The sequence below is a fragment of the Leopardus geoffroyi genome, chromosome A1, assembly GCF_018350155.1.
Source record: "Leopardus geoffroyi isolate Oge1 chromosome A1, O.geoffroyi_Oge1_pat1.0, whole genome shotgun sequence".
Classification (NCBI taxonomy): Eukaryota; Metazoa; Chordata; class Mammalia; order Carnivora; family Felidae; genus Leopardus; species Leopardus geoffroyi.
In genome coordinates this window covers 67,015,059-67,040,295 of record NC_059326.1, presented here as the reverse complement: position 1 = coordinate 67,040,295, position 25,237 = coordinate 67,015,059, and the positions used below count along the sequence as shown (strand labels likewise).

At 44.3% G+C, this 25,237-nt stretch overlaps 1 protein-coding gene across 5 annotated transcripts in view; it reads left to right on the top strand.

Moving 5' to 3' along the window:
• Positions 1–25,237, top strand: part of ABCC4 (ATP binding cassette subfamily C member 4) — a 262,716-nt gene that overhangs the window by 196,466 nt on the left and 41,013 nt on the right. For all 5 annotated transcript variants that reach the window (XM_045480729.1, XM_045480750.1, XM_045480739.1 and 2 more), the window contains 6 exons: positions 5,383–5,533; positions 11,955–12,074; positions 13,356–13,466; positions 14,405–14,505; positions 16,023–16,214; positions 24,568–24,723. In XM_045480729.1, the coding sequence (XP_045336685.1) occupies positions 5,383–5,533; positions 11,955–12,074; positions 13,356–13,466; positions 14,405–14,505; positions 16,023–16,214; positions 24,568–24,723 (831 nt within the window). The remainder of the gene's footprint in view (positions 1–5,382; positions 5,534–11,954; positions 12,075–13,355; positions 13,467–14,404; positions 14,506–16,022; positions 16,215–24,567; positions 24,724–25,237) is intronic.

Here is a 25,237-nt window from a genome sequence, read left to right as displayed (position 1 = left end):
CTGAAAGGTAATAATAATGGTACTTAGGGTTTCTTTTTGTTAAGCATGGACTGCTAAGCACTTTATATAATTATCTTACTTAATTCCTACTACCTTCCGACATCTTTTTGTGGTAGTGGGTAGCCTAGTTTTCACTAAGACAAAATGGTGGGCTGTGTTCCCTTCCCTGTTAATATTAGAGAGGGTTGGTCTTAGACCCTGTTGGATAGCACGGTGCTAGGCTAATGCGATTATTCTCCAGGTCTGGATTGACGTTCTCTGTAAGCTGCAGAATTACTCCCAATTAAGCAAAATCAACATGTTCTCTCAAGTGAAGGACTTTTGTTCAAGGATTGTTTGCATTTGTTCACGTGGGTTTATAGATTTTGGATTGACTTCCTAACGAGTATGTTCCAGTTGGGATGCAAGCATATCAAAAAAACGATTACCTTTAGATCTTGGGTGTCAAGGCTTGGGTCAGGTGCTTCTGGGTCAACATGTTTCTTGCTGTATATTTATATCATTATCTCTTTGTGCCTTAGTGCAACAGAGGTACAGAAGCTCTGGCCGTGGGGGTGGGTCATCCAATATAGGTTTGGAATCCAATCATTTGGGCAGAATTGTGTACATACTTTGGAATTCCTGAGAATGTGGAAGGAAGAAATGAGACTGGCTTTAAGGAGGAGATGGGTGTTTGTTTTGCACCAGCATCTTCTGTGTCCCCTTTCGGAATGTTAGCTTTTTTGCTTACTGTTTTTGTCCTTGCCAACTTCCATAAAGAGTTTGCTGGCATGGGCACCTGGCTGGCTCAGTTGGTAGAGCATGTGACTCTTGATCTTGGGCATTTGAGTTTGAGTGCCATGTTGGGCAGAGAGATTATTTTTTATTTTTTATTTTTTTAATTTTTTTTTCCAACGTTTATTTATTTTTGGGACAGAGAGAGACAGAGCATGAACAGGGGAGGGGCAGAGAGAGAGGGAGACACAGAATCAGAAACAGGCTCCAGGCTCTGAGCCATCAGCCCAGAGCCCGATGCGGGGCTCGAACTCACGGACCGCGAGATCGTGACCTGGCTGAAGTCGGACGCTTAACCGACTGCGCCACCCAGGCGCCCCGAGAGATTACTTAAAAAAAAAAAGAGTTTTCTGGCAGTAAAAGATTCACATGTGTATATACATGAATACATATAAATGTAAAATCAAACATTGTGTATGTTTTTACAGTACAGTATAACATCTAATTCACTGTGGGGCAGGCCATAGCATGACCTGCAAGTAGAAATAAAACTCTTATAGAAAGCCTTTTTTAATTACTTCAGAATTTGGGGACATCAAATCTGAAAGCCCTAACCTAACCTGGGAGTTTCTGAGAGCATCAGTTATGGGTCTTTAATGAGCGCCAAGAAGATGGCTCCAGCGGAGCCCCGTGTTTGGAGCTTACCTCTGCTGGCCAGGTAATTTGCCGGCTTAGCCACAGAAGGCCCCCACCTTCGGGAGAGCCGGGTAGTTGAAACTGGTGAATATTGTTCAATCAAGTGATGTTAGTCTGCTCAAAAATTGTGAATTTGAATATTTTCATAACCTTTCAGTTTTTTTTTTTCTTGACAACTAACAGTGGTAAGCCTAGTGATCACTTAAGGCCAGACATAGAAGGGTCTAAAAGGACCCTTCCTCTTGGCTTCCTAATTAGTATAGAAGAGTGGGATGCATCAGTTAACCCAGTAGCTGTGAGAAATTGGCCAGCTGTAGATGTAAAAGGAGAGAGGTGCACAGCCTGCTTTCTCCACTTACTATTGGACTTTGTTCCTTCAGAATTCCATGCCTCTTCACCCTGGGTTTTGTATGGACACCGCAGTAGAGACTGGGGGAAACAGAACGCTTGGGTCTACATCAAAATAACGCAGTTTTGATTCACTGGGGCTCCTGCCCACGGATTCACAGTTCTAGAAGTTTCCTCCTTCCTCCACTCTTCTGCCTGCCTGCACGAAGCACCTTTCACAGGCACCATTCCTGGCTTTCTCCATCACACAGTAACTTCCCGGGAGAACTTGGGACCACCACTTAACCTGCCAGCTTTCACAATCCTTATCTGTAAATGGAAATGACAGTTCCTTCTTTGCTCATTCACAAGCTGGTTGTGATGAAGCTCTGAGAAAACTGACTTGGAGTAACTGTGAGATGATAACATGTGTCTCCCTCAGGCATTGCCCTGCTAATCCTTCCCTTGGAGATGCGCCCGGGGCCTGCTGCCCTGGCTGGCACAGTGGGGAAGGAACTGGGCAGGCGCCTTCTGAGAGGACACGGAACAACCTATGTTAATGTGGGCAGGCACCTTGACCTTTGCAGCCCAACTTCCTCTTGGGCAGTATTTCCATCAGCTGTGATTACTACTGCAAGTTATTCATTGCCGCTCTTTCTGTTTGTTAAACCAGCCTGTGAAATTTGGTTGTAAGTTGAAGAACCTTCTGGAAACTATTCATGTATTCTTCCCTGTATTTCCACAGCCCTCTGTGCCTCGTGCATATAGTCCTGGGTTTGTATCCACCTGAATTCACAAACTTTGGAGTTCACATGCCATGTGAATGTGCCCATTCCCACCATTCAATGAGCCCACTGTCCTAGCAGGCAGATGCAAAAGTATGTTGATTGCACTCATGTCACCTGAAGTTGTACACCATGATACCATTTTTTTCCTGATAAAGGTGGATACTTAAATCAGCATCATCCAGGTGACTTGGGTTTCTATTCTGCCTGCTCTTTTTAGCCCAGTATCATTTCCCAACATAAAATCACCTCACAAGATGAGGTCATGATTGAACATTCATAGAACTCGGTACACTACCTGTGTACAGCCCATACGTGACACAGGGCACTTGTGTTGTTATCATCATTAGCCTTTGAGATAGATATTTTAAATATCCTAACGATATAAAATTTCCTATCCAGATGATAAAATTGATTGTTGTTCTGGCAGTAAAACAATTTTTGTCATATTTTTTATTTGAAATATTTATTTTAGAAACAGGATAGCCTGGCCTGTAAAAATGGGAGCATCAAGACAGCCTGATCCTTTTTTAAATCGAAGTATGGTTGACACGCAGTGTACGCAATGACACTCATGCGTGCAACATAGTGATTCTACCACTCTTCGTAACACTGTGCTCACGGCGTGTGTGGCTGCCATCTGTCCGCATGCAACACAATTTAGTAACAATACCATTGACTGTATTCCCTATGCTCTACCTTTCATCTGACTTATTCGTCCCATAACTGGAAGCCTGTATCTCTCACTCCCCTTCACCCAATTTGCTCATCCCTCACCCCCCTCCCCTTTGGCAACCATCAGTTCTGCAGTTATGGGTCTGTTTCTGCTTTTTGTTTTGTTTTTAGATTCCATATGTAAGTGAAATCATATGGTATTTGTTTCTCTCTGACTTTATTTCCCTTAGCGTAATGCCCTCTGGGTTCGTCCATGTTGTTGCAAATGGCACGATCTCGGTCTTTTTTATTCAGTTATCTGTTGATGGATGTGTGGGTTGCTTCCATATTGTGGCTGTCGTAAATAATGCTGCAGTAAACATAGGGCTGCACATACCTTCTCAAATTAGTGTTTTTCTTTTCTGTGGGTAAATACCCAGTAGTGATATTTATTTATTTATTTATTTATTTATTAAAAAATTTTTTTTAATGTTTGTTTATTTTTGAGACAGAGAGAGAGCATGAACAGGGGAGGGTCAGAGAGAGAGGGAGACACAGAATCTGAAACAGGCTCCAGGCTCTGAGCTGTCAGCACAGAGCCCGACGCGGGGCTCGAACTCACCGACCGTGAGATCATGACCTGAGCTGAAGTCGGATGTTTAACCGACTAAGCCACCCAGGTGCCCCAATACCCAGTAGTGATATTTCTGAATCACGTGGTATTTCTATTGTTAATTTTTCCAGAACGTGCATACTGTTTTCCACAGTGGCTGTACCATTTTACATTCCCACCAATGGTGCATGAGAGTTCCCTTTTCTCCACATGCTCACCAACACTTGTTATTTCTTGTCTTATTGATACTAGCCATTCTGTGGCAGAAGATGATCTCTCATTGTGGGTTTTGATTTGCATGTCCCTGATGATGAGTGATGTCAGGCATCTTTTCATGTGTCTGTTGGCCCAGATAATAAAACTTAAAAAAAGATTTTGGACTTTGTGTTTCCTTATTTTTAAAACTCTTCATAAGATTTCTAAGAAATCTCAGAAATTTGTTTCCCTTCTTTTGTCCTTTTTTAGGCACACTGATAAACTCTGAAATTCCTTAAGTAAGGTCTTTAGAGGAAAAAATTCAAGACAAATAAGGGGGCTCAAATAAGTCAAGAATTTTTTTCCGGAAGGATAAAAAGTTGGCATTACATTGAGGGCAAGCTTAAATATATCATGATGGCTAATGATGTAGGCTTCTATGACTAATGCTTTGCAGTCTTGATCAAGTTGCTTTTCCTCTGCCTGTGCTTCAGGGTCTCCATGTGGAAAGGGAGATAATACTAGTATTGGATAGGGCCATTCTGAGGATTAAATGAGTTAGTACACGCAAAGTACTTAATGGGTAACACTGTACACAGTGAGCACTCGGTAAATGTTAACTGTGGATAAAAAGCCAAGAAAGAGGAATCCTCACTTTCAAAGGCAAATACTTAAATTTCTCCCTCCCTTTCCGACCACTGAATTTGTAATTAGCCACTTCTTTATCCCTACATGTATAGTTGAATCTTCTGAATTTCTCATCTATGATTTCTGCTTGCCGATTTCCCTGGTAATATCCACTGATTCATGATAGTTTGGGATTCAAGTCTTCTTCTCTCTGAGTCTCAAACTTTCTCATCTGTTAAATAGGGAAGATTATAATGCCTATCTCCTAGGGCTACTGAGTGTATCAAAAGAACTAATATCTAGAAAATTCTTATTGTCTTTGGTACATCACGATTAGGTGTATAAATATCATCAGGACCACTTGTAAAATTCTATTCTATCTTTGGAAACCATGCCCTGCCATTCCAACAAATCTTTGGAAGAAAGGAGTTGAATCCTAACAAAGCAACCCTTTAAAGTCTATGTTGGGGGCGCCTGGGTGGCGCAGTCGGTTAAGCGTCTGACTTCAGCCAGGTCACGATCTCACGGTCCGTGAGTTCGAGCCCCGCGTCAGGCTCTGGGCTGATGGCTCATGATGGCTCATGATGGCTCAGAGCCTGGAGCCTGTTTCCGATTCTGTGTCTCCCTCTCTCTCTCTCTCTGACCCTCCCCTGTTCATGCTCGGTCTCTCTCTGTCCCAAAAATAAATAAACGTTGAAAAAAAAAAAAAAAGTCTATGTTGGAAGAGAATTCTTGGTAAGAAGGCCTTTTTATCTCTTTTCCCTATTTCAGACATTTCTGCAAGTCTGTGGTGTGGTGGCTGTTGCAGTGGCGGTGATTCCTTGGATCGCGATACCTCTGATTCCCTTTGGCATCATTTTCTTTGTTCTTCGGCGATATTTCTTAGAAACATCGAGGGATGTCAAACGCCTGGAATCTACAAGTGAGTACAGAGGTTCTCAGGTTGCACTGGCGATGTGGGCTCACTTCCATTTATGCTGCAATTAAGGAGACCCCTGAAATTGTGCAGACTCTCTCTTCCAGAATTTTCTCCAAGCTCATGTTAAATAATCGAATATTATGACCACCATGAGTCAGAGTGGCCCTTAGGGCACGTGGAGCTAGTGGCCTGCCAGGCCCAGCTTCGCAGGGTAGCACAAGGAAGAAACAGAGGATATACGTGTAGTGACGCTCCACTGGAATGTGAGCACTGTGAGGACAGGGGCCATTTCTGTCTTACTCATGACATGCTTCCTAATGTAGAGCAGGCACTCGTAATTTTTTTAAAGAAATATTTCATGTTGGAAATATTTTGGAAATACAGAAGGAAAATAATGGAATTTTTCTTTCCTTGAAGGTTCTGGAAATGACAAAGAAAGGGAAAGATTAGGGAAAGGAGCAGAGGTGTCGGGAAATATACTCATATGTCAGAAGTGATACATTTGAAAAACAGATTACTATCACATACTCAAAAAATGGCAAATAAGGTACAGCTGGTAAATATTTTGTAAAGATAAGCAGTTGTGTTCAGTGTTACTCTTTATTATCACCAGTGTTTGCTGTCATGCCACACTGTTTGAAGCTCCCCCCCCCCCCCCCCCCCCCCCCCCGCTCAGGCTGTTCCTATAAATGGATCCTGGATGTAATTCTCTTAGGAGGACCCAGGCGAGGGTTCTGTTCAATATGCATTTAGTTTGTTCTCCATTCAGCTTCCTGGTTTTGGAATAATGGGAAAACATGGGTAGTCACAGAAGATGAAATAGTTCAGAGCTTATCTCATTAATGCACAAAAGTATGTCGTTATTAGTAAGACAAATCATAAGGAGAGTAGATTGTTATATTTAAAAAAAGAAAGAAGGAATAAAGATGATAGCCAAAACATAAAGAAGTAAGATATTTGTATCAGAAACTGCAACCCTGTGGATAGTTACTGCAAATTAATACCAGCTTAGCTTCCTGCAAGCCAGACTAAGAAGAGAAACCTATTGGGTCTCACGGTTGTCTGGAAAAATACCAAGTTCATCGGGACAGAAGAGATTTTTTTTGTTATGGCATGTGTGTGTGTATTTCTTGTTTTTTTTTTTTTTAATTTAATTTTTTTTTAATTAGGGAGAGAGAGAGAGACACACAGAGTGCAAGTAGGGGAGGGGCAGAGAGAGAGGGAGACACAGAATCTGAAGCAAGCTCCAGGCTCCTAGCTGTCTGCACAGAGCCCGACATAGGGCTTGAACCCACGAGTGGTGAGATCATGAGATCATGACCTGAGCCAAAGTTGGGCGCTTAAACTGACTGAGCCACCCAGGTGCCCCATGTGTTTCTTTTTTTTTTTTTTTTTTTTAATTTTTTTAAGAGTTTATTTTTGAGAGAGAGAGAAAGAGAGAGACACACACACACACAGCATGAGTGGGGGAGGGGCGGAGTGAGAGAGGGAGACACAGAATCGGTAACAGGTTCCAGGTTCTGAGCTGCAGCACGGAGCCCAATGCGGGGCTCAAACTTGGGAATGGCAAGATCATGACCTAGGCTGAAGTTGGATGCTCAACCAACTGAGCCACCCACGTGCCCCCCCATTTGTTTCTTTTTTAGTAATATATTTTTGAGAGACATTTGTCATTAGCATTTGCATAAAGGATAATGGGCATCGATTTTATAAGAGCTATAGGAAAACTTCTCAGTCGTCAGAGAACCAGCTGACCTCCTGTAGGTGTGGTTTTGTGAGGCATTGCCTTGGGGCGGCAGGCAGTGTAGTCCCAACGTGTGGGCCGTCCTGTCTCTCAACAGGTTACTGTGGCGGAGCTTGGAGAAGGCGGAGGAATAAAGGATGAACTCCAGCCCGTCTTTTGTGGAGACAACAAGGCTCCAGACATTTTATAAGTGGAGGCCGCTCATGAAATGGAGTCTGTTGACTTCAGTCAGTCTTGTTGCAAAGGAGGTCTCTGGAAGAAGGCGGAGATTTTTGTCTGGGACAAGGGCCATTCCCCATCCATGCGGAAATGGAGAGGAGGAAGGGGACCTCGTCAGGCTTTTTTCAAGAAACAGTATAGGATTGGGGCGCCTGGGTGGCGCAGTCGGTTAAGCGTCCGACTTCAGCCAGGTCATGATCTCGCGGTCCGTGAGTTCGAGCCCCGCGTCAGGCTTTGGGCTGATGGCTCAGAGCCTGGAGCCTGTTTCCGATTCTGTGTCTCCCTCTCTCTCTGCCCCTCCCCCGTTCATGCTCTGTCTCTCTCTGTCCCAAAATAAATAAACGTTGAAAAAAAAATTTTAAGAAAAAAAAAAAAAAAAAAAAAAAAAGAAACAGTATAGGATTTTCCCAGTGCTTAATCTGGAGATTTTGAGAACTTTAGCATGACCCCTAGGGTATTTGGGAATATTGTGAACATTCCTGCACCCCAGTAGGCTGTGACAATACTTTAAATACAGATATTCCTTCTTCCTCACTCCCAGATAACCAAATGTGGTGGTCAGTTGATTAGAACTGTTTGTTGTCATCTGTCTGGCTTGTGGGTCTGTGCCATAAATAGCAGTTCTATTGTTTTCTCTAAGCAGTGATAGTATTTCTTGAGGCCATCGCTGGAGCCACCAGGAAAAAGGAGGACAAAAAGAGGATACCTGATTGCTCTGACTATAAGGCATAAATCTGCTTCATCCTTGTGCTTTGAAAGGACTCTGAAGGTCCTGAGGATTATTTTCAGATCCTATTGACTAGCTACCTCTGAAACCTCAGGCTGGCATTTCAACTACCTTACTGACAAATACACAGTTGATTGTAATGAGTTTCCATTTTTGCAAAAGTGAGCATGGTAGCATCGTTCAGGCAAATCAGGATCTGCTTGATCGGTTAGCGATGTCTGAGTTATGCAGCCACATCCAAATTCCATGTGTAAGGGTACTGTGATCAATTAGCAGTGTCTGCCATGGGCATCGCTGGGGAGAGGTAAGTGTGTGCCACGTGTTTCAGACCATTGACTGACTCCCGATTCTGCTGTTGTAAGTTCTCATGATGGGTTTCCAGGGACTGTTCAACTGAAGGTGCTTAATCTGTATGATAATGGATAAGGCTATTGGATATTCACTAAGTTTGATTTTGGGGTTTTCTTTCTTTCTTTCTTTCTTTCTTTCTTTCTTTCTTTCTTTCTTTCTTTCTTTCTTCTTCTTCTTCTTCTTCTTCTTCTTCTTCTTCTTCTTCTTCTTCTTCTTCTTTTTTTAATGTTTGTTTTTGAGAGAGAGGGAGAGAGAGAATCCCAAGTAGGCTCTATGTTTGTCAGCACAGAGCCTGATGCGGGGCTTGAACTCACAAACTGTGAGATCATGACCTGAGCCAAAATCAAACACTGGACACTTAACCATCTGAGTCACCCAGGTGCCCTGATTTTGGGGTTTTCTAATCGTAAACTACAAAGTCTGGAGAAAACTGCATTTAGTCACACATTGGCATCTTTAACCTGATTATTTTCTGTCTGAGACACTGTGGCAGTGATTAAAAGCACAACCTTGGGAATAAGAGTTCGGTCTGACCCCCCAGTTCTACCACTTGGGTTAATTTACTTCATCTTGGCCAGTGCTCTTAATCCTCCTCTGCCTGTTTTTCCCTCTAAGATATAGCAATACCTGCCCTGTGGGACTCTTGCAAGGGTCTTGTGAGTTGATGCCTGTAAAGTGTTTCCCGGCCACTCGGAAAGGTGCTAGAACCTTGAACGTGAGGGAATTAAGAACATAACAACCAGCAGGCCTCACATAATGTAAATGATAAGCCATAGCATGGCTGTCAGGTCCTTGAAGCAGCTACTGCCTTCTCCTTCTTGGGGAGGGGTCTGTCCCAAAGAGTCCTCAGGGTCATGGGACACACAGTCGTCAGTCTTGTGTCCATTTTGTGAAACGTAGGGTTGCATTTGCCTGTGACTGCTGGCTAACACCATGGGTGCTATAGGGATCTACTTCAGGATAGCCAGCTTGATCCTTGTGGGGGAAAAGGCATTACATTGGGCAAGAGAACATACCAAAGCCTTGGCACTCTGTTTCCCTCTGTGCCAGTTAATTTTCTTTGCAGACGCTCCAACTCACTCGTCCTAGCATCCCACTCAGTCCTAAGTAGGGTGTGAGAGAGACAGGATAGCTTTTCTCAGGGGCAGATTCCTGCTGTACCCCTGGAACTCTTGGGTGTGAGGTAAAGTTAGTGGTGGGGTCTCTGGGTTCACTGGTTTTCAAAGCTGGACGACCCCTGATTTCTTAAGTCAACCCCGCTCTGAAACCCTGCCAGAGAAAATCAACTGCAACCTTGATCTCCTGACGAGGGACATGGGTGGGGGTGGCCACGCTGAAGCATTTTTCATTCAAGGACTCTCCCTGAGTCAGCAGCCACATCTCCTTCCTTCTTAGAAATGTTGTCTGTGATGAAACTGTTTATATCACACCGTTTGCTCAAGAAATAAGAACATGGTTCTAGCGAGTTCTTGGTGTTTCCTGGAGCTGGACTGTAAGTACTTTCTTGATAGGAACTCTGGAACTTCGCTGAGTCATCCCGGGAACCACCCTGTTTCCACATTGACCACGTCTTGGGGGACAGACTGGGACATGTGCTGAGAAGTGCAGAAAAGGCCTATTCGGAGCTTGCAGCCTTTCTTCTTTGGGGCGTGAACTCAGTCTCCTTATGTTCATATTACTGCCTTAAAAGTACAAACTTAAAGGAAGCTAAAATGAATAAAGGCTAAAGATGACTCAGTATAAATGAAGGGAGAGACCGGTGTGGGTGCTAGATCACAAACATACAACTGGACGGTCAAAACCACCACCGAATCACTTAAGGCTCTTTGCCGGAAGTAGATACAGGGGGAAATGTTAGGTCATGCCTCGGTTCAGAGAAGGTCTTTTTCCTTAAAGGAGCATCGCAGGCACGGGCCCCTAACAGTTAATGTCCTCAGTCAGTATCTCAGCAAAGAGGTCCGCAGTGGAGGAGGTGGACAGCAGGCCCGCAGCCCAGGGCGTCCCATCTTCGCTGAGCCCCGCTGTCTTTTGTGGAGAAGCCTGCCTCCTCCTTGCCTGAGGAGCCGTGGACACTAAGCTCCAAGAGGAGGTTCTGTGTCCGCACATTTGTGCCCAGCATCCCTGTCCCCCATACATGCGGTGCCCATGTGACTGAACTGTCACACACAGACAGGCGTTCAGATGCCAGGCTAAGGATCAGTCTCTGAAATAAGTTTGAGTTTTTCTCTGAATTGTTTCTGTCCGTCATTTTATAAAACTTCTGTAGCGTCTCAGGAGATAAGAGATCTGCCCTTCCCCTGAACACCCAGGTGTTTTCCCAACAAGTCTTCTCTAGGAGATGCGCAGGTAATAAAGTGATAAGTCAAGTATTACCTGCTGATACAGCACAAATTGTTACTCATCCCAGACAGAGGCCACAGACTCACAGTCCTGCCCTTGACAACGGCTGGTCATGGCCTTATTTATGGTGGGGGATGCAAGCCGGACGTGACCATCCCTGCCCAACACCTCCCTGGTGGGCAGGAGCCAGCCCCTGGTGCTGACACACAGGGTGCTCTTAGAGGAGATGGCAGGGAAACAGATGGCTGGTCACGTGACCTCAGGCCCCAAACCAGCATGAAGTTACTCAAAAGAGAATGGCCGCTAAGTCCATGGTCAGGTTCTGAAAGAGTTATGTCACTGTCACGCAGTGACCTCCACAGGCCAGGTGTCCAGCAGGGGAGTTGCCTCCAGCCAAAGTCAAAGCTATTCAAAGACCCTGTGGCTGCACAGGCCCCGTGGGTGCAAGGGCACTGCAATACCTGCGTTCTCCGTCACCCAGAAAGAGATTCTTGACGCAGGAGCGGGACTGGCTGTTCACCGAACTTCTCACCAACCTGTTACCGTTTCAGGGACATACTGACTAGATCCCAGTCCTTCATAGTCACAGGTGGAGCAAACCATGATTCCGTGTGGTGAGAACTGTAGCAGAATTCAGTGTAAGAACGTTAGCGACTCAAAAATTCCTGAACAGAATTTCCTCTCAGAAGGCTGTCAGGGAAGAGTTCTGGAGGAAGGCCACATTGGAGGAGGACCTTGGACAAATGAGTTAGCAAAGAAAGAATTTAGTTATTTAAATCTAGCCATGATTTGAATTTTGTCAAAGATAGGTTCGAAGAGAAACTTGTGTTTTCGGGTCGTTAAAGGGAAGCGCGGTGTGACCAGGAGTTTGAGGGCTGACGTGTTTGTTCTCTCTCCAGGAAGGGCATCGTCCCTTCTCCCCTGGGCAGCCCGTCCAGAAGCTCTGGGTGTGCCATTGAGTGGGATGTGTGGCCACACAGCATGAGAGGCAGGTGCTCTCCTCAGTCCGGCCTCACCGACTTTCTGTCTGTCTGCCTCCCCAGCACGGAGCCCGGTGTTTTCCCACTTATCGTCGTCTCTCCAGGGACTTTGGACCATCCGGGCGTATGAAGCTGAAGAGAGGTTCCAGGAACTGTTTGACGCACACCAGGATTTGCATTCAGGTCTGTGAGTTTCTGGAAATGGTTTCAAAGAACGGGATATGCCCCCTCTCTTGGCCTTGCTGGGCAGCACCTCTCTGTCTGTCTCACCACTGGCCCAGCCCCACATCCTTCCTCAGCATGTCTTTGTCCTCTCCCCTGGGCCATGACTCCTCTCAGAATCCCCTGTGTGTTCCCCCTTCCCTCTGTCACACCACTGCTTCCCCCATCCCCCCTACCCCCAGTGGCTTGCATTGTCCTTCCATCACTTTCTGTCCTTTTAGGGCAGGGGTCAATGGACTTTTTTTTGTTAAGGGTCCAGATAGGAAACGTTTTAGGCTTTGTGTACCATGTTATCTATTGTAGCAATTCAGCATTTCTATTATAACAGGAACACACAGCCGAACATAGTATATCAGCAAATGACCATAGCTATGTTCAAATAAAACTTTATTTACAAAAACAGGTGGTGGGCCATGTTTGGCCTACAGGCTATAGTTTGCCAACTCTTATTTTGAGAGCATTCAGGGTGACAGAAGTTGCTGAGGAAATCAGTTTCCTGATTGTCAGATTTGCTACCTACTTGATGTGGGAACTTTTAGCAAGATGATCCTTGAGATACTGGCTCCTAAGTAATAAACACTGTGTGCAGGACCCCATAGTAAGTATGGAAAGTACTGGAAACAAAGGGGAGGTTTTGCTGTCTGTTATCAGCTGGGAACAGTAAACCATGTGAGAGGATAAGCTTCATGTTGAGCCTGGCACTCTAAGAAAGGTACTGATGAGCCCATTTTTCCGAAGTTTTTATTATCCTATTTCTACTTATAACCTCTGAGTTGAATTTTCCTTTTCTTTTTTTTAAAGTTTATTTTAATTTATAGAGTGAGCAAGTGTGAGTGGGGGTGGGGCAGAGAGAGAGGGAGAGAGAATCCCAAGCAGGCTCCACACTGTCAGTACAGACCATGCTGTGGGCTCAGTTCCACGAACCATGAGATCGTGACCTGAGCTGAGATCAAGAGTTGGACGCCTTAACTAACGACTGAGCCACCCAAGTGCCCCTCGGTTGAATTTTTCAATGCATGCCTCCCACAAAGCCACTGTACCAATTCCTGCCTGTACCATACATTGCTTTGTGTCAGAAGTTGGCTTTCTGGAACCTTCTGGTTCCTTAGGTGTGCAGCTTTGCTCTCCATGTTGGGTAAAATTCTCGTGTAGCTCAACCGGGCAAAGTGTTCTCCCGCATTCAAAGTAGTTAACGTGGTTTTTTGACTTATTCGTTTTGCTTATTATGCTTCGCAAACCCAGAGGCATGGTTCTTGTTTCTGACAACGTCCCGATGGTTCGCCGTGCGTCTGGATGCCATCTGCGCCATCTTTGTCATTGTCGTTGCCTTTGGGTCCCTGATTCTGGCAAAAAGTAAGTACAGATGTGAATAACTATTTGTGGTATGATTACAATTTATAGCTGCGTTTACAGTTATTAAATTAAACCTTACCACCTTGTCCAATACCATATACTGTCTTGTTCTAACGGATCGCATTAAAGCATTCGCGGTGTGGTCTGTGTAGAGTGTTTATTTGGACCCTGATGAGTTTCTTTTATCTTTGCATAGGTTGAGGACCATGTGAGTGTAGCAGCTAACTTTTTGTACTTTCCTGGGGAAGTGCCTGGAGAATATGGAGAGAACCAAGTTTTCCGTTAAGTGTTTTGTCCAGCTTAGGGCTTTAGGTTTTAACTTGAGAGCTACTGGGATCTCTTGGGCATACAAGCCTGGTACTACAGTGGGTTGAGAAAGCCATTCAGCAGGAGAGAATGCTATGCTCCCCACCAGGTGGGCACCACATGAGCAGGTGTTGGTGTGCAGGGGGTGAATTCGCTACCCCTGACTATTCCATTGTGACAGCACTGAATCACAGTATTAATAATGGAACAGTGAGAGTAGTATTTTAGATTTCAAGGCTGGCTCTCAGAACCCATTGCCTTGTTTTTAGTGGTTTCTAACTGTGGTCGCATTGGATGTAGAAAGTGAAATTACGTAATGATTCTTGAAACAGTAATGCCAAAAGTCTGAATAATGACATTGTTTGTCACCTATGCAATACTGTCAGGTGTTTGTCAGTCCTGTTGGAGTTCATAAACTCACTTAACAGTCTTTCTGAATTTATAGTGTTGTTTTTTTTTTTTTTATCGTCTTATGGTCTTAGTCATCAGATAGTAAAAGTATAACTATTACTATCATCATGTGTCAAGTATTTACGTATTACAAAGGAGTTGTTTTGGTAGAGTGAGAGGAGGACCTGTACTCGGGATTAAGAATGGGACTGATTTGATTCCCCTTCTCCTTCCTATTTTAGCTTTAGATGCCGGGCAGGTTGGCCTGGCGTTGTCCTACGCCCTGACACTCATGGGGATGTTCCAGTGGTGCGTCAGGCAGAGCGCCGAAGTGGAGAATATGGTAATGTTTATCTTTACGTTCTTAGCCTTTTCAAGTCTCCCTGCCATTAAAGGGCATGAAAGCACTTCTTATGTAAAATATTAAAACTGTTATTTTTACATCGGAGCTAACCAAGTTTTTCAGATCCTTCTTCCATCTGTTTAAAGTTAGTGTAAAATAAAATATACACATCTTTTCCTCAGTCTTCTGTGTGCTATGTCAGCGGGTTTTAGATTCACCGCAAGCTGTCTTCAAATGTCATAAATGTTCTCTCTGTAGGAGGGAGGTTCTGAAGTCCTGGAGAGGATATAAGCTAATTTCTTAAAGGCCTGTTAATTTTTGCTTCTTAATGGGTAATTCCTCATTCCTGATAAAAGAATTCAGTATTTTGAGGTGATTCGTTTAATTAATAGGTATCTCCCCTTGCGTGCCTACCCTCCCTCTGCCTCATTTTAGCATTTATTCTTGTATGTTGTTGAGCACCTGAATTTGCTGATATCCCTTCTTTCTGGTAGGGTAAGCTCCTTCTCAGAATGTGCTAGGCAAAGGTGTCAAGATGGTTGTTCAGGAGGCCTTAGTAAGTAAATTCTTTCCTCTTTGGAATAGTTGCACCTTCTCCTGAAGGGAAATGAGAAGAGAAATGAAAGAGAAATCTTTCCAGCGTGCTCTTCTAACAGACTAGAAAGTGACTGATCATGAAAATGAGATTTAAAAAAAATTTTTATTTATTTATTTTGAGAGAGAGAGAGAGAGAGAGAGAGAATGAGTAGGGGAAGGGCAGAGAGAGAGGGAGAGAGAGAATCCCAAGCAGGCTCCGTGCTGGCAGCCTAGAGTCTGACACGGGGCTCAAACTCATGAACTGTGAGACCGTGACCTGAGCCAAAATCAAGAGTCGGACACTCAACCGACTGAACCACCCAGGCACCCCTAAAATGAGTTTGATGGGGGCGCCTGGGTGGCGCAGTTGGTTGAACGTCCGACTTTTGATTTCGGCTCAGGTGTCAATGATCCCAGGGTCATGGGATCGAGACCCATGTTGGGCTCTGAACTCAGTGTGGAGCCAGCTTAATATTGTCTCCCTCTCTCAGCTTGTTCATTCCCTCTCTCCCTCTCCCTCTCTCTCTCTCTCAAAAAAAAAAAAAAGTTTTTTTTGATGACTTAGGCAGTTCAACTCCCCTAAAACAGATGGCTCTTCTGTAGCAAGATTGCAGATGGTTGGCCACAAGTGTTCCTTTCTTTGACAAAATCCTTGGTTTTTTTGTTCAGGTGTGAAAAGTGGAAAAATAAAATCTCAGGATTTACTTCTCTAATTCTTGTAGTTTTAATGTAATGCTGAAGGAAGTAGCCATAGGTGAAAGTGTTACAAGACTATGAACAGGTGTGTAAATTGCATCAGTCCTCATCAGATGCCTTCTTTGGGGGTATTGGCACCTGAGATATACTTAACTAGCTAGTATCAAAGAGCATTTCATTTTACAGTCTCTTAACATGGATGAGAACCTCCCTTCCTAACCCATGTGATGTCCTGTGTCTTTCAGATGATTTCAGTAGAAAGGGTGATTGAATATACAGACCTTGAGAAAGAAGCCCCTTGGGAATATCAGAACCACCCTCCGCCGACCTGGCCCCAAGAAGGCATGATTGTCTTTGATAATGTTAACTTCACATACAGTTTAGACGGGCCTCTGGTGTTGAAGCACGTGACAGCGCTCATTAAACCAAGGGAAAAGGTTTGTTGAAACCATCTTGCCTCTTGACAATTTCAGTTACAGATTTAACCCTTCATCCACCTGCAGGCTTTCTGGTCACGCGTCAGGGGGACTCCTTGTGTCTCTGTGGATATAAATTAAACCAGATGATATTACTGGTAAATCTTGCCTAGAAACTGACCACGGAACAGGGATGCCAGCATTACTTTGCCTCGTGTTGTGAACTGCCTCATGGTGCTTGGTGGGCTGAGCCAGGACACTCTCTGAAATCTGATTCTTTGTGCCTGAGACTTGGGAGCTCCTCGTCACTCACACTTCAGTTTCTGGTTCCCACCTATTCTTACTGCTTTGTAGTTCTCACATCCTCCTCTTCCTTCCCGTGGTGGTCTCTGTTTACGGCCCTCCATCCCTGTCCCTTTCCAGACTTGCCCTCCTATAACCAAACCCCCCGTCCTTCCACCCATAGAGTGCGTCTTTCCCATACACGGATCTGATCCTTACGGGGCCCCCGGTAGCTCCCAGCCTGGACAAGCTGCTGCTGGAGCCGTATCGAGGCCCAGGTCCACTGGAGCTGGGGCTGCGGGCCAGCTCTCAGCCACCAGAGAAGAGCCCAGAATCTGTGACCCAGTCAGGGCTCAAGAGCCAGAGCCCCTAGCGGGAGGCAGTAAAGGGCTCAGAGACTTGCTCGAAGTTGATGAAAGGCAACCCAAAGGGACAAGGGATGATACACGGAGAACAGACTTGCCAGCGTCTAAGTCTGCCAGCAGCGACACTTGGGTCCCTCGTCCCAGACCAGATTGGGCTCTTGAAGAAGCAGTGAAACCAGAATAGACAAGGCCATAGGAAGCTCTTTCCCCACCTACCTCTCCAGCCTCAACTCCTAACATGAGCAGTACCCCCAAATGAGTACTGTGTAGGTTTTTCCATTGCACCCTGTCCCCAGCATGCACACACTGCCCCTCTGTCTCAAGAGACCCTTCCCTTCTGTCACTTGGCTGGTGAAAGTCTCATTTTCAGTCACTTCTAATGCATCTGCCTCTGTGAGACCCTCAATTCTTCCACAACATCTTACATATGGTTTTTAAAATGTCTATTATTTTGAGAGTGCATGCGGACAGGGGAGGGGCAGAGAGAGGGGGACAGAGAATCCCAAGCAGGCTCTGCGCCGTCAGCACGAAGCCTGATGCGGGGCTTGAACTCACAAACCGTGAGATCATGACCTGAGCTGAAATAAAGAGTCAGTGCTCAACCGGCTGAGCCACCTAGGTGCCCCTGAAGATCACGGGCATAGCACACCTGACTTTCTAGCAGCATTATGGATGCCTGGAGTGGAAGCACTGCACGTTCTTCATCAGTGGATGGGTGGATAAGCAAATGTGGTCCGTCCACACAGTGGGGTATTCCAGCCTTAACAAGGAAGCAAATTCTGACACGGCAAGAATGTCGAGGACATTATGCTAAATGAAATCAGCTCGAGGGCAAAATAGGACAGAGTCTGTGATGCGAGATTCCTAGCCTGCTCCGATCCACAGACGCAAACAGTAGAGAGATGAGTGCCAGGGGCTTCGGGGGCAGTCAGTGGGCAGTTAGTGTCTCATGGTGACAGAGTTTGAGTTTTGCAAGGCAAGAAGGATTCTGGAGATTGCACGACCGTGTGAGTGTATGTAACACCCCTGAAGTGTACACCTAAGAAATGGGCTGGTAAATTTTGTGTTCTGTGCATTTTACCACAAAAACATAAAATTAGAGCATAAAAGGTAGCACTTGCAGCCTGCTGTGCCACTTGGGGTCTGTATCTCACAGTACCCTGAGGCTGCTTCAGGCCAGGGAGCATCCTATTTTCACCTTTGTTCCCCCAGAAAACGGCATCCTGCAGGGCACACAGTGGGTGCTGAGGGTCTGCTGGCTGGGACGGGAGGGAGTAACGTGCAGGTGTGAAGCAACCAGTATCAAAAACATACTTCCCAGCCAGCTCCTGCAAGCGACCCCACACCTAGATGTGTTAGATATCTGAAGAACTATTCTTTCAAGCTCCTTCTACCACAGACCCATTGAGTGGACTGTAGCCATAATGTGATGATTATACCCTTGCGACACGGAAGAAGAAATGTTGAACTTAATGCCCAAATGATACCCAGGGACCAGCTGTAGTAAATCACATGGCAAAAGCTGGCTCCTGATTATTTCCGGCCTTAATGCAGGTGAGGAGAGGGCTGCTGTGCCGGGAAACGTTAACTGTAGCTCTTGATGAAGTTCTGTCCCTGTGAGCACCGTCAGGGATGTTTGCTGGCTCACAGCGTGTCCATCAGATGGCATGTTCTAAACGTAATTCTGTTAATCTGCATGCATCTTAAATTTGTCTTGAAGCCATAAATTATGAATCACCTAAGAAACTGTAGTACAACTTAGAAACGTAACAGATTTGTGTTTTTTGGTCTGTTACCCCCAAATCATAGGATTCTCTGAGATTCTCAATGTTGGGGGTAGGGATCGAATTTGGAGATAGTTGCAATAATGCCAATAACTTTTGTGTCTTGGTCCACTGGTGGTGTCGACTTCAGCTCCGTTTATGTCATTGGTGATCATATCCAGGCTGCAGAGTCACGAAGTGACTTCACTGCCTGTGTAGGTCCCAGGTCTCGTTTCCTCCCCACCCACCCCAGCATTTAGGGACACCACCGCCCCCGTCCTTGGGGTTGCGTTTGATCGGGAGAGGCTGTTGTGGGGTCGACAATGTGGGAATGTGCCAACACAGCAGAAGCAGTGCTTTATTCTTCCAGCTTTTTCCTCTACTGTCCAGATTCCCCGGAGTTCTAATAAACAGGAAAATGTAATAGGTACTAAACAGGTTTCTAATTAATGGAAGAAATAACAAGTAAAAATAAAGAGCCCAAATGAGGTAAATAGCACCTGAGGCTTCCTGGTTAGATTCTAAACACTGGCTGCATTTTTCATTTAGATGATTTTGTGGTTGATTTGATCATTTTAAAGAGTACTGGGCCATTTTAAAGCATTTTCCAGCTCTAGAAGTAGATTGATTTTGGTTATTTTTTTTTCTTGCTCAGACCTATTACTTGGATAATACATTTTTACAGATGTGTACTAGACCTTGCTATAACTTGCAAAAATGTTAGTTTCCTACATTTTCTTCTTTTTTACATAATATTTTTTCAAGAACCCCTCCCCTCACTCCAGCTTGCCTCCCTTCCCCTGCTGACTTCTTAATTGCTATCCAGGCTGTGGTACCTGTGTCACCTGGGAGCTTCTTGGAAATGCTGACTCTCAGGCCCACCCAGACCTCTTGTCTCTGAATTGCCTTGGAACAAGGCACCACCCTGGTAAAGTCCTCTCTCCCACAGGCAGTTGTGGATGACTCTAACTCATGATTTCTAGGAAATATCCTTTGACAGTTTGAAATTGGGCTCATGAATTATCCCACCCCTGTGACTGAGCATGACACTCTAGAAAGTTCTATGCTACCACCCTGCTGATTTATTTACTTTTCTATTCTGCAAGTCATGAATTTACATTAGAATTTAATTCTCTATGACTCCAGGTTTAAGCATGCATTTGCCTTTTCAGTGTAGTCTGGCTGCCTCATAGACAACATTCCTTTTTCTCTGTGGCTTCCGCATATCCTCCTACAGGGATTTGGGTCTAGAGTCGGAGACAGCCCAGTGTAGCAATATATCTAAGGCCCTTTCACCACCCAGTGGGATGAAAAATTAGCCTCACTGCCCCAAGCAGGACACTAGGTCTGTCTGGCCTATTGGCCAGGTGCTCTGTGTTCTTCTCCTAGCTTCAGCCGTAGGTGCCTGTTCTTCCTGTTGACAACTAGCCCACCTGACCACAGGTACCACCTCTTTGCTCAGAGCTGTGGGCTCTTTTGTCCACTCACCACAGTATATTCCCCTGTATCCACTTCATGCTGTAAATATCAGGTGATAGGATCTGTGGGGTAGGCCAGTTCCTTGCTGGCAGCCACACCTCTCCCCCACTTTCTTCGGGCCAAGGCAGAGGGACATAACGAGGTGCCAGGCCATCCATGTGATGAAGAGGCCATCAGCAGAATGGACAAGGAACAGGCAGAACTGGGTTTGAGTCTGTCCTGCCCTGTTTGGACTCTGTTACTTCAGGCAGGCTAATTAACCTTACTGAGCCTCTGTCTTCTTTTTTGCAAAATGAAAGTCATAGGTCCTCTAGGGTTGTGCACCTCCAATGAGATGAGACGCCCAGCACCAAAACCAGCACAAAACAAATGCTTGGACGACGATCGTGTAGAATGGCCATAACCAGTTTTGATGTGTAAGTTGTTGTCTGCAACAACTGAAAATGAGGGCATGGCCATTTGAGTTAGTATTTATGGTTATAGGATCTGTTTGCCACGTCTGTCTTCTCTGTCCGGCTTATCCTGTACCTCAACACTATGGCGATAGATTTTCCATAAGTTTCTCCATCCTGACTTAAACGCCTCAATTCTGTACAAAATGCCCATTTGGCGCAGGACACCGCGTGCAATACAAAGAATACAAAGCTGAATCCGTTTCAGATCCCAGTAGAAGAAAGTCCGGTAGAAGAAAGAAGGTTGTATAAAAATGGCTACTAAATAAGCTAGAAGGTGGTCAGAGTTTTTATCGAAGTTTAGAAAAAGATGACCTACCTCTTCTGGGTGGGAGGAGCCCACATGAAGGAACAGGAGGAGCATTTCCGAGGTATTAGGCACTTGAGGTAGACTTGGCGACATGTGGGTAGGATCTCAGCAGGTGGAAAGCATGGGAAGGGCGTCCGGGCTGGTGGGACCAGCGTAAGCAGAGGCGTGATGCCTTGATCCAGTGAGTGAAGAGCATTTGAGGGAATGAATTACCAGGTGTGTAGCACACACTCTCACGTTTAATCTTCACGACCTTCCGGGTCACCCCAAGGGAGCCGACTCGTGGAGGTTAAGGACGGAGAGTCAGTTGGGACACTCCCGTAGAAGGGACTTCCTGGGACCGCATGACAGGCAGGGAGCTGCCCTGTAGAAGCTCATTCTGAGAGGAGGGCACCCGTGATCCATGGTGGGAAGAGGCAGGGGAGAGGGAGCCAGTAGCCACCCTGTTCCCCTAGCAGGTCGTAATGGCGAAAGTGAGTCCGCTGTTTGGAATCAGACTGATGTGGATTAAAACAAAGCTGTCACGCCCAGGTGCGTGAATGCACAGAGAAAACAGGTGCGGGCCAAAACTGGTGTCCTGTTTCTGGAGGGTAGTTTGGCAGTACTTGACAGCCTCCTTTGAAAGTGTTTATACCTGTTTCTCAGCAATTCCACATCTGAGAGTTTATCTCAAGGAAGTAATTAGGGCTGTTTTCAGAGATTTGGCTTCAAGGATATTTAACACAGAGTTATAATCGCAAAATATTGGACACAGCCTGAATGTCCCCAAATGGAGGTTTTGTTAAATAAATGATCGCATGTATGGTAATATTATATGGCCATTAAAATATTTTCTTGAAATACTAAGTGAAAACAGATTACTACGATATGTTCACATTAATCTCATTTTGTGTAAATATACGAGCTTGTATCTTAACATATGCATACACTTAATTCCAGAAAGAAAATACATCCTCTAAAGAATGGTTTTAAATCAAAGTGTTAGGGTTATGACTAGTATTTATTAAGTTTCTCCACTCATTTGCACTGATTATGGTCAAGAAAAGAGTTTTGTTTTCTAAAAGGTAATGCAGAGGTCCCTGGGTGGCTCAGTCAGTTGAATGTCCGACCCTCAATTTTGGCTCAGGTCATGATCCCAAGGTCCTGGGATCGAGCCCCACATCTGGCACCTGGAGCCTCCTTAAGATTCTCCCTCTCTCTCTCTTCTTCTGCCCCTCTCCCCTGCTCGTGTGCACGCTCTCTCTCAAAAAAACTAAATCAAGGTAACAGAGCCTTGCACTCAGGTCAGGGACTGAATCATAAAACATTGTGGAGGTAGCATCTTTAGGGCTTGATACCATGCGGGACTAGGAGAAAGCTGGAAAAGGAAGGTGAATGTGTTGAGCCCATGAGCCCAGGAAAGAAGTCATGAGATTAAAATGGAGAAGTTGGAAAAAGCAGCTATTTTGAGTGGGAAATTGTGTGTAAATCATGTTGCATTTGATCTAGAAGAGATCTCCGTTGAGAACACGGAGAAATACACAGAAGCCATGTTATGTCTAGACTAGTATACTAGGACCTACCCATGTGTAGAAAATGACTCCTCTGTGAAATATAGATTAGGACCTACCGTAAGGTACACAATGGCTATAAAGATTATAAAATTTGGTGAAGCCACTTTCCTTGTGTTTATCTCTTATTTGATCTAGAAAGAGAACTTGATCTAGATTTGATCTAGAAATGTCTAACGTGCTGGTGTGGTTGTCAGGAACCAGCCTCAGCCTAGTTGGGAAAACGTATGGGGATAGTTGCAAATCAGCTAAAATAAGAGTATCTTCAAGTATTTCTTTGGTTTTGAGAATGTAAACTAACTGATATTGGTGATATCCTCCGTGGGAAATTTCCTTTTATGTAATACACCTCTTATGTAATACAACCTCTTGGTGAACTGTGAAAGACACAGGCTATGGTTTTGATGACTGGAGAGTAGAGAGAAATAGCCAGAACCAGGTTTTCTTTGAATTTCCTGTTTGTTTTTACCCTCACTTGAGTTTGGAGACCACAGACCTGTGGTTGTGGGCAGGCCCCTGCCCCCCTCTCATATCCCAGCCCTTTACCAAAAGTCTACAAATGTTCCAGTTTGCACAGATGGATCAGTTTTAGTTGTGATGATAGCACGGGAACATACACACGTTCTCAGAGACACAATTCTTGCCTGTATCTTGATACCTGTTGATTTACATTTGAGAACACGGAGAAATACACAGAAGCACACAGAAGCCATGTATGTCTAGACTAGTATACTAGGACCTACCCATGTTCACAAAATGACCCATCTGTGAAATATAAACTAGGACCTACTGTAAGGTATAAAGTGGCTGTGAAGATTATAAAATTTGGTGAAGCCACTTTTCCTAACGTTTATCTCTATAAAAGTAGACTCGCTCTTGAAATGCCATCAATGATCGTTGTGTAAGTTAAGCTTTAAAACTTGGGAAGTACTCAAATGAGATAATATGTAAAGTTCCCAGCATAGAATCAGTGCTCAGAAAGTTATTCTCTGTTGAAAGTTGTGAGTTTTAAAAATTCACAAATGTTTGAAAGCCTGTCCTGTGCCCTTCATTGATTCCAGATACCTAGATGAGATGATATCCTCTCTTGGGAAGCTCCCACCAGGGAATTTGTAGTTGGGCAAGCTCTTTGGTTTTTAAAAAAAAAAAAAGCAAAAAAAAAAAAACCAAAAAACACAACAGTTTCTGCATATAGGTTTAAATGCACACAGCTGAAAACCAATTTTGTGCAATACAGTTTCGTTCCTGACTGGCATTTTACCTGCTTTATATTGATTCTTTGATCTTATTGTCAGTGTATTTAATTTCCTTGTGCTTTGGTTCTAATAACCAGACTGATACTGGACACGTATTTTTCCCAAGGGGGTAATTGTGAGTATTAATTACTTTGTAAAATGCCTTTTGAACTGCTCAGATGAAAGGCCCCATATAAATAGCAAATGTTATTTGTGTTGTTGTTGTCGATGATGATCTCATTATGGGTATTTCAGCTACTGGCTACTGTTTTTTAAGACACTGAGACTTGCATTTTAAAATGTTAAGATGTTTCCTTTTGAGACAGAATGTAATCAGGTGTTTAATAGCCAGAAATGATTTGGTTGTTCTACCAAAGAATAATTATATCACCTCTTATGTAATAGAATTCTGGGAAAATGATTACCTGTTTATGTATTGCTTCTGACTTGTTGACAAACTATAAAATTATCCAAGAAATTCTCAAGGTTCAAAATAACCAGACACTAGGAATAAAGCTAATTTTGAAACTTACTTACCAACCACTTAGTAGATTGCTGGGTTTTCACTGCTGGCAGGCTGATTGTGCTATTTTTAACTTTTCTTTAGACCAATGGATGTCAACCAGGGGCAGTTCCCCCACCCACCGAAGGGACACAAGGGACATTTGTTAATGTCTGACATTTTCGGTTGCCACAATCAGGGGGTGCTTTTGGTATCTAGTAGGTAGAGCGCAGGGATAGCGACAAACATTTTACAATGTACAGGACAGCTCTCTACAACAAAGAATAATCCAGCCCAAAATGTCAACAGTGCCAAAGTTGAGAAACTCTTGGACTACATTCAATATAGAACTTCCTTAATCTGTCTTCAACAACCAGAATTTCTCCTGATACATTGTGTTTTGTGACTTCTTAATCCCTCCTGGATCTCTTTACAGGTTGGCATTGTGGGAAGAACAGGAGCTGGAAAAAGTTCCCTCATCTCGGCCCTTTTTAGATTGTCAGAACCAGAAGGTAAAATTTGGATTGATAAGATCTTGACAACTGAAATTGGGCTCCACGACTTAAGGAAGAAAATGTCCATCATACCTCAGGTATACAAGTCAGAGCATCCTCACATGTCCTTTTTATAAGAGAACCTAAGTTTAATTGCTTTTACTTTTATTCCTTTTTTTTTTTTTTTTTAAGTTGAAGGATTGATCCTTTTGCCCCAATAGAACATATTTTTAACAGCAAGTATTTTCATCGGATACCAGGTTTTGTTTTTGGGCGCGTGCACGTGCGTGTGTGTGTGATTTAATAACTTACCCGGTGAAATATCTGGACTCTAACTTCCCCAAGTACCCCAGAGTTATCCACTGATAACCACATGATTCTGAAAAGAAAATGATGAATGATAGGTTTAGCTCCTGAGAGGCTTCTGTAGGGAAATGTGGATTTTAAATGTTTTAGTGGTAGACTTTTGCTGTAGGAAATGTAACTTCTCAAAGGTAATTCTCTCCATGGACGGCTTTCTGTGAAATTGGTGGGCTTTGAGAATTACTGTGTATATGGATGCTTTGGGGAGACTTAGAATCTAGCCATTAGTAAATGATTGTAACCAGGAAG